At 46.9% G+C, this 9,418-nt stretch overlaps 1 protein-coding gene across 2 annotated transcripts; it reads left to right on the top strand.

Moving 5' to 3' along the window:
* Nucleotides 1-248: 248 nt before the first annotated feature.
* Nucleotides 249-6,107, top strand: LOC120695775 (E3 ubiquitin-protein ligase GW2). Of its 2 annotated transcripts, none has more exons than XM_039979015.1 (8): nucleotides 249-694; nucleotides 2,613-2,664; nucleotides 2,754-2,799; nucleotides 2,895-2,976; nucleotides 3,085-3,247; nucleotides 3,346-3,448; nucleotides 3,629-3,695; nucleotides 5,048-6,107. In XM_039979015.1, exons 1-8 carry the CDS (start codon nucleotides 491-493, stop codon nucleotides 5,615-5,617), a joined length of 1,287 nt encoding a protein of 428 aa, XP_039834949.1. In that variant the 5' UTR covers nucleotides 249-490; the 3' UTR covers nucleotides 5,618-6,107. The 2 variants fall into 2 exon arrangements, with proteins under 2 accessions (XP_039834949.1, XP_039834940.1); XM_039979006.1 differs by having other exon boundaries at nucleotides 254-694; nucleotides 5,045-6,107.
* Nucleotides 6,108-9,418: the final 3,311 nt, after the last annotated feature.

The following is a 9,418-nucleotide window of genomic DNA, read 5'->3' as shown; positions in this document are numbered from 1 at the left end:
GGCACTCCACTCCACTCCACTCCACAGTTGCCCGTTGCAAACCGCGGCCCTGCTGCCGGTGGGGAGGTCCCCCGTTTCATTATAGTAACCCAGCAGGCAGCAGCTTGTTTACAGGCGGAGAAAGAAGGGGGAAGCCGCACCGCAGAAGCTGCTGCCCTGCCGCTGCTGCGGCCGTCGCGTGCAGCGTGCGCCCGCCCCGCCTCCGCCCCCCTTCTCTTTTGCTCGCCTCTGCCGCCTGGCCCCGCTTCCTTTCATCCCCCACCCGCCCCGAGGAAAAACCTTTTTTTTAAAATCACTCCCACCTCGCCTCGCCCGCTGCGACAGCGCATACGCCCCCCCTGACCCCTCCCTCCCCCGCTGCTGCGTATACGCCGTATGTATCTACGGTGACGGCGGGGGGCGCGCCAGTGCGGGAGCGGGCGGGCGGGCGGGCGGAGCCAGGGTTTCGCCTCCGGCGGCGGCGGCGGCGGCGGCGGCGGATCTGGGAGGGATGGGGAACCGGATAGGCGGGCGGCGGAAGGCGGGGGTGGAGGAGCGGTTCACGCGCCCGCAGGGGCTCTACGAGCACAGGGACATCGACCAGAAGAAGCTGCGCAAGCTGATCCTCGAGGCCAAGCTCGCGCCCTGCTACCCGGGCGCCGACGACGCCGCGGCCGGCGGGGGGGACCTCGAGGAATGCCCCATCTGCTTCCTGGTAAGCACGCGCGGGGAGATCTCCCTCCCGCCCTCGCCTCCCCCCCTCCCGCGCCACCCTCCTGCCAATTCCGGCGGTCGCGCTCGCCGCGGCTCCGGTGCCCGAGCGCGGGTGACCTGAAGCTCTGGCGGGGGTTTGTCTGGTCGATTAGCGGTTGGTTCTGTTGGATTTCCGAGTGCCGTTGCCGCGGGGGTCGATGAGCGGGCACGTGGTTCTAGATGATGTTCTGGAAGCTCCGAGGACCAGGGTTCTCAGTACACTTAGGCCCTGTTTAGTTGAAACGCAAATTTTTTTTGCGAAAGAATCTCACTAATTTGAAGTACTAAATGAAGTCTATTTACAAAACTTTTTGCACAGATGTGTTATAAATCGCGAGACGAATCTGATGATGCTAATTAATCCATAATTAGCGGATGGTTACTGTAGCATTACTGTTGCAATCATAGATTAAGTAGGCTCATTAGATTCGTCTCGCGATTTACAGCCCATCCATGCAAAAGGTTTTGTAAATAGACTTCATTTATTACTCCATGTATGTGTTGAAATATTACATTTTTTTTGTGTTTACGGTTTATGGGGTGGGATACTAAACAGAGCCTTAGGCCCGTTTCTAGGCTAATGGCACAATTTGTCCGCTAGTCCTGCAAAGTGCAGTTAACAGTGGCGTCGTATTTTTCCTCTGTGCGCCTGTGTTGGCATCTGCGGCTCTGCTTCTGTACGCACATTGTGAGAAATCCGCCAGGATATATTTAGGTTGAGTCTCTGGAAGCTCTTAGGACCAGCAGAGGGTTTAGTACAGTTGCATGTTTTTCATGACTTGACTGTTTCTGCTTGGTACCTCGAGTCACCAGCAAGTATTGCAAACTGCAGCAATGGTGTCGATGTTGTATCAGCTGCTCTGCTAGGACATCAGTATACGTACATTGTGCAAAATGTGCTACTATGTGCCATCCTAAGATGGTTATTATACTTCGTTTGATGCTTTGATCATGTTGGTTGGAGAATTTTTCCCAATTTATTTTGGACGGCTAACTGTTGTGCTATACGAAGGGCGGGCCTGGTGCAGCGGTAGAGCCTACCGTCTGTAACCGGAAGGTCCCGGGTTCGAGCCTCAGCCTCTGCACATTTGTGTGGGTAAGGCTTGGGGCTTAAAGACAACCCTTCCCCAGACCCCGCACAGTGCGGGAAGCCTACGGCACTGGGTAAGCCCTTTTAACTGTTGTGCTATACGAGGCTTTGAGTGCCAATGTGACATTGATATTAATTCCTAGAGCAATATAGCTTAAGTCTATTCTATTGCTCTGTATTCCTATGTGATTGTAGTGTTGTAACATGCTGGCGCGTCTCTTGAAATAGGTAGTATTTTTAGATGCTCCTGGGATGGGTGTATTACGATACGAGCCTTGCAAGAAACTAACCTAATTCCAAACCAAATAATTAGCCCTGTACCAGGGTATTGGACATTCTTAACTTGAAAACTGTCAAAACTCCTGCTATACAGTGTTAGCATGTGTCTGTTTCAATGTGATTTCTTTTAGGTTATTGGTTATCAAAAGGGTTACGCTATTGGATGAGATAATTTTGTTCACGGACATTTTGGGTAGCTCATTCCAGGATCATAGGGAGATTTGGAAACGTTATTATTTCTTCTTGCATTCATATGGCTTCAGATGCTTTTAACGCAACCGTAATTGGGCCTGTACTGCAATTCTACTGTGTTTTGATAACTACCTTCCGAAATGCTTGTGGAATTTAGTCAGTGGTAGCGAAGAATAAGGTGTGCTGTGGCATCTTGAAAGTGTTTTAGCATTCAGGTTATTTGGGTGTAACTACTAGATAGAAAACTGTTGCTTTGTGCAACCACTCTCTGATTTATCCTTGAATCCTTTCCTGAAAATATTGTTTTTGTGTATTGCAGTACTATCCAAGCCTCAACCGTTCAAAATGTTGCTCGAAGGGGATATGTACAGGTAATACATCTTCTCCACAGTCGATCCAGGCATCCAGCCATCCATCACCTGCAAATATCCGTTACATATCTTGCTCAACATTTTTACAGAGTGCTTTCTTCAAATGAAACCGACTCATAATGCTCGGCCTACACAGTGAGTATCCTTTATTCCATCTCTTGTCTTAGTTTCATACTTTTGGTATTCCATGTGCCTTCTCAATTCTCATGAAAAATACTTAACCATTGAAGATGCCCATTCTGCAAAACACCCAATTATGCTGTGGAATATCGTGGTGTGAAAACGAAGGAGGAAAGGAGTTTAGAGCAGTTTGTATGTCCTATCTTTTAATGCCATCATCTTCCATTTATAAGTTGTCAATTTCTATATAATATTTAGATGCAGTTTGCATTTCTTTAGCTTATGTATAACATATTGCAGGAAGAGCAGAAAGTCATAGAAGCACAGTTGAGGATTCGCCAGAAAGAAATTGAAGATGAAGATGCTAAAATGAAAAGAAAACAGAGCAGGTGTTCTTCTAGCAGGACTGTAACCCCAACAAAAGAAGTGGAGTATCGAGATATTTGCAGTACATCCTTTTCAGGTTAGCAATGGATGTGACTAACATGCTCACCTAATAATGCTAACTTTCTGCAACTTAATCTAATAACCTACACTGCCATATTGTCATGTCCTTTTCAGTGCCATCATATCAATGTGCTGACCAAGGAACAGAATGCTGTTCATCTGAACCTTCATGCTCTAACCAGACTAGCATGCGGCCTTTCCATTCTAGGCATAACCGGTATGTTTAATTTATCTCTTTGATGTTTCATATGAAAACATTCAAGCTTTCTTTGTTGCAGCTTGGAATTTGCAAGTTTATATATTATTGAGACTTAGTCTCTTCTTTTGACAAGAAAGTATGTGTAACTGTTGATATCAAATTGGCATCTAACAACCATGCTGCCTGTTTTGCTGACAGCGATGACAACGTTGACATGAATCTGGAGGATATGATGGTTATGGAAGCAATTTGGCGTTCCATTCAGGTTAGTGAGTAGGAATTAATGACTTGAATAATATTATGAATGCTAATTTGTTGGACCAATTATTATGTAGCAGTTTTCTATGAGCTTCACAAACATAGTAGTGCATATCTTAATTCATAGTGGTTCATTGTGATCCAGATTTTGGTTGTTCATGTTTTCTTTTTCTATGTAATATTAGCTCTCTGTGTTCTGAATATCAAGTTGAATTGATTGTATGTTATGATGATTGCATGAACTAACGTCGCAACTCTAGATTTTTAGCTAATTATGTAGATTTCAAACATGCCTTGGTTTTGGGTGCTAGTTTAGGGAATGGACAGTGTAGTTTTGTTGCATGAATGGAGTTAGGGCTGTTTGAACAATTTCTGTTGATCAAATTGTCTTGTCTGCAATCACTCTTGTGCAAAAAAGAGTAAAAATCTTGAAAGTCTACTGTTTCTTCTTGCCTTTTGGTGCCAGTTGGGTCAAGAGCTGCCTGATTGTGCGTAGCCAGAATGCTGGCTAATACAAAACATACTGCAGTGTTACTTTTGGGCCAGTACCATATCTGTTCTAGGCATCATTTGTTTGATCTGTGCAACTAAATATGATGTGCAGTTATTTGACCCTGTGCTTTGAGAATTTACTTCTGGTACTTAGCGCCAGATTTAGTTTGTGCAGACACTTTTGGAGCTTGAATTGACAGTTTTTTTTTTCATACTCATTGTTGTTTCCTGCTATTCTGTATTTGCTCTTAATTAAGGTAACTCAAGAATATTTTTTTAGATGTTATTTTCAAATTACTGGAGTTCATATGGTTTTGGGTCTGTCTGAGGGTTATTGATCCTTTCACAATCTTTCTTCTTTCATTTTATACGAGTAGCATTTTTCAGGGCCTGAAGGTAGATTAACTAAACTGAAATTATAGTGGATGCGCTTTGTTTGTTTACTTAGTCTTGTGCACAGTTGTCTTATTGGTATAAAGCTAGCAGTTCCTTTGAAACTTGCATGAAGTTCCAGCTGTGTGCCAGTTTTTTGCTATTGCTTTCAACTTGCAAGCGATAGCCAGTAATTTGCATCTGAGTAACATAGAACATCTGGGCACTGTGGCCAAGAGTACATACATAGTATTTACTGGAATGACTTCAAGAAGTAGTTGCTTGTCAGGGCATTTTATATGATACCTGAAACCTGATGAATGACAACATTTACGTTACTCCTAGGCTGTTTGTCATGACAAGATCCTTCTAAAACTCCTTTTGAGATTGGATTTTGTTAAGCGTGTTAAATTGAAACCATAATCTAATCTTTGAAACCTATGTATTTACTATGGCAAAGCAAAATTTATATCTGTTTTTTTATTTCTTTAGCAGGAACAAGGACATCTAGTGAATCCTGTTTGTGGCAGCTACTTCCCTGTAATTGAGCCACAGACACGTGAAAGGCAGGCTTTCCTTCCAGCTGCTCCAATGGAAATGCCTCATCCCGGTGGGTATTCCTGTGCGGTTGCGGCTTTGGCTGAGCACCAGCCACCCAGCATGGATTTCTCTTACATGGCTGGCAGTAGCACATTCCCAGTTTATGACATGATCCGCCGGCCATGCAACATGTCCGGTGGAAGCATGTGCGCTGTCGAGAACAGTTCACTAGACACCTGGAGCGGGATTGCACCAAGCTGCAGCAGAGAATCAGTACGAGAGGAGGGGGAGTGCTCAACCGACCACTGGTCGGAGGGCGCGGAGGCAGGAACAAGCTATGCCGGATCGGATATCATGGCAGACGCAGGGACCATGCAGCCATTACCTTTTGCGGAGAACTTTGCCATGGCTCCGAGCCACTTCCGTCCAGATAGCATCGAGGAGCAGATGATGTTCTCCATGGCCGTGTCTCTAACAGAAGCTCATCATGGTAGGGCGCATGCGCAAGGGATGGCATGGTTGTAAGTTGTAACCCTAATTTTGAGGCTTCACTGGCTGCCCCTTTCTGTTGCGTTGCCATTCGGCCTGCCCCCCCCCCCCCCCCCCCCCCTCTCCAGCCTCTGCTTTTTTGCCACCTCTTTGGGCATCTTGTTCTTTTGTTTTTTCTTTCGTTCTTTCTTTTTGCATGCGTTGCTTCATGGCTTGATATAGATCTCGCTATAGTCGTCCATTGTCATTGCTTATATGTATGTAAAATGGAATATGTGGAAATAGAAAAGAAAATGGGTCAAAAGTTGTTTTGGCGGTAGGATCGCAATTGCGAGGCATTCTAGATGTTGCAGTCTTGCAGGTACTCTTGGCCCTGGGAATGGAGGTGTGCTTCCGCTTCTAACTGTTCTCGTTCGATTGGCATATGCTTGAACCTTGTGTAAGTAGGCTGTAGGCTACTGGAGCGAATGTAAATATAGTTTCTTTGTACCTGGAAATTCATCTAGACTCTGAACTGATCTACTTATGATCCTTCCGGTTTCAAATCCAGGCAAAACTCGTCTGAATTGTAGAAACCAGTTTCAGCTGAAGTATGGCTTGGCAAGCAGGCTACCAACGTTGTCCGGTCGTACCATAGGTACAGTTATTTTCAGCAACGGGCATGTTGGAACGGATTGTTTGCATGTTGCACACGGTATCGCGGATTTGTCAAACCGTGAGGCTGACAAAAGGAGGGAGGTTCCGTTCTTGGAGAGGAAAGCATCCTGCATTCCTGCTTGTGCTGTTGCTTGCTGGAACAGGTGTTGTCAGTTTAGAACCTCGGATGCCGACGGCGGCGTGCAAAGCTGGACGTGGGAGTTGGCTAAGAATTTTGTACGCTTTGGACCAGTTTTCTCAGAGCCCGTATGAAAATCTGTCCCTTCTCTAAACGTGAGCCAAAAGGCCAGACGCCGAAGTTGTTTTCAATATACAAAAGGGTAGGAAATGGGGCTCCTGGCTTGAGATGTGGCCCATGGACCGAGGGACCGAAAAGGCGACCAGAGGGGGGAGTAAATGGGAGCCAATTAAAAATTCACGAGCGAAACCGATTTGGTCAAGTCCCAAGATTACACCAAAACCCTCTCTTCTAGAGTGTGCAAAGTGTAGCTATAGCTGAGCTAGACACCAAGCAAAAACTCTAGGAGCAAGACGCGAAGAGATCGGATAAGAGCGGAGAGCAAGCAGCAAAAATAGCACGGTATATGAACACTGGTTAAACCGACATGCGAAGAAGATCTTCACTGGTTCAACCGAAGTCACAGAGCCGGCAGCAGATAAGAATCACTCACCGGTTAAACCGACGCTACGGTTTAAACAGTGTCGGTTCAACCGGCGATAGTACACCGGATGATCCGACAAAATCAAACTCAAGCGTCGGTGCAGTTATCCAGAGAGGCTCCAAAATAGACCAATTGAACACCGGTTAAACCGACGAAATCAAATTCAAAACACCGGTGCTGTTGCCCAGAGAGATCCCAAAACGAACTACTCGTTACACCGGTTGATCCGACGTAGATAAACTTTTATACGCCGGTGCAACGAGCAAAACAGCACGCAGGCACAGCAGGTGAAGCTTCACCGGTTAACCGATGCACGTGGAACTAATGCACCGGTGCAACCAAGCAGAAAGGCCAAAAACCCTAACACGCGAAAAACCAACTCACCGGTTGATCCGACGCAACATATCATAAGCGTCAATTTAACCGGTGACAGGAAAAACTCTGCCCGTGCCCAGAAACGATTTTTCCAGCCCGCGACCTTTGGAAATCTTGATGATTGGGGGATCAAATCAAGTCCAAAGGAGCTCAAATTTTGGGGAGATGAAGATGGTGACTTCAAGAACACATCCCCTAAAGATTTCAACGAAAGTCCTCACGGATTAAGAGGAATCGAAAGAAATCGGAGGAAGAGCGAGGTTTTCTCTAGAACGCAAAAACTTCGATTCGTGGAGACTCGTGATTCTGGGAATTTAGCACTAGGCTAGATGGATTAGAAGCACCCCAAGGAGTCACAAAATCATCTAGAAACCGCCCTCAATCTCATGCACAAAGAACAAAATGGGAGAACCAAAATTCATCACACAAAAGACATTCAAAGTACAAGATTGATTCAAATTCAAATGCCCCGACGGCACAAGGAGGAGAGGGCCTCCTTTCCCGATCAATCTTAGTACAAAGTCTCAAGAATCCATGGATGAAATTCTACCCGAGAGAGAGGAAGATGGAGGAACAAAGAGAGAGGGAGAGAAGGCGACGGGAGGAAGGGGCATGCGGGCTGGGCGCCAGGCAAACGGGAGAGCGAGAGAGGAGAGGGGGTGAGGGGGTATTTATGGTGCCCACGCAGGGGTCCAAAATACCCTTAGACTTAAACTAGAGACTAAAACGCCCGTAGGGGCTAAACCGGAAATATCTACATGATCTCGTCCGATGGCCGAGGTTCTTTCTTCGAATCGAAGTCTTCTCCGCGATCCCGCCACGTAGATGAAGATCTGGTCCGCGGTTTTGAAGGGTCCGCGAAACCCGGGTAGGTGGCCGGTTTTGAGAAAACCGTCAAAACTCGACGCGCGGAAAGATCCCCGCGCTCCACGCCGTGGCCCTGGACGCTGTTCCTGCCTCGGCCTCCTGACGGCCCTAGACGCCGCCCGACGCCCGTCACCTCCTCGCCCGCAGCGAGGCCCTAGACGCCGTCGACGCTCGTTCCTCCGCCAGTCCCGAGACCGACGCCCGTGCCTCCACGACTTGGCGTCTTCAACCGCCGTCCGCCAGCTTGGTTTTGTGGCGCAAACCAAGAAACCCGTCTTCCGTCGGCGCTTGCGCCCTCCATCCAGGAGTGGACGCCATAGCTGCCGCCCGGCCCGAGCTCCGGTCCCGGCTGCCCTTCACCGCCGTCCACCGCCCGGTCCTTCGGCCACAGCACCTCCACGGCTGCTCTCCGTCGACACTCGACGCCCGTGTACCTGCAACCAAAGACCAAACATACGATCACACCACACGGTTGATAATTCACTCGTCGCAACTAGGAGTGAGTACTCCATATTTCTCATTGACACACCCGTGTGGGCAAGAGTTTGCAGTCCGGACACTCGGACAACGACTGGGGCGCTGCGCACGTGAGATACTCGTTACTGTACTACTGAGTCTGGACTACTACTAGATTAAACAAAAAATATTAATGAAGGCCATTCAGCGACAGCAAGCACTGTGTGTACATGCCGACGATGCCGTTGCAAGCGGGCTTTAGGCCTTCCACAGAGGTGGTTGCGACACCTGACAAAAAGCGTGCCACATGGAATTTGGAAAGAAAAAAATTTTACTGTTGTCCATTGACTCCATGCATGCAAACTGTATAAAGAATAAACAATTCACTAGGCCCCTCTCACGGTGAGTTGCGCTGGTACCGTAGAAAACCATATTCAATTCCCATGCCTCGGAACCCAAAATGAGCTTCGGTTCTTCTCTCTCATCCAGGGTGCGCTCTCTCCAGTAGTTGCTTCGGTTCCTGCTAGTGCCACATGGGACCAGGGTGCGGCCACTGGAGAAGGCCTAGCCCTGCTGGTGGAAGTCCGTGGAAACTAAGGATGTATCTAGGCATCTGAATTCTTAGAACAAATTTGATATTTTAAAATAGATATGTTTAAAATTTTATATTAATATTTTTTTATATTATCAAGCATATTATTACATATAAGAACAAAATTTTGTATAGATTTTTTATGTATTATTTGCTCCCTACAATTAAAAAGGTGAAAAAAGATTCGAATCCGTATCCGATCCGTATTCGAATTTTTATATCTATTAT

This window comes from Panicum virgatum, chromosome 1K, assembly GCF_016808335.1.
Source record: "Panicum virgatum strain AP13 chromosome 1K, P.virgatum_v5, whole genome shotgun sequence".
In the NCBI taxonomy this organism is placed as follows: Eukaryota; Viridiplantae; Streptophyta; class Magnoliopsida; order Poales; family Poaceae; genus Panicum; species Panicum virgatum.
Note: the sequence above shows the minus strand (reverse complement) of the source record. Positions and strands in the feature narration are given on the sequence as shown.

Excerpts from the sequence above, each read along its gene's own strand:
- LOC120695775 (XM_039979006.1), top strand. The coding sequence starts at position 491 with ATGGGGAACCGGATAGGCGGGCGGCGGAAGGCGGGGGTGGAGGAGCGG. Across the intron at positions 2,800-2,894 it reads CATAATGCTCGGCCTACACA|ATGCCCATTCTGCAAAACAC; the intron begins GTGAGTATCCTT and ends TAACCATTGAAG. Across the intron at positions 3,449-3,628 it reads TTCCATTCTAGGCATAACCG|CGATGACAACGTTGACATGA; the intron begins GTATGTTTAATT and ends TTTTGCTGACAG.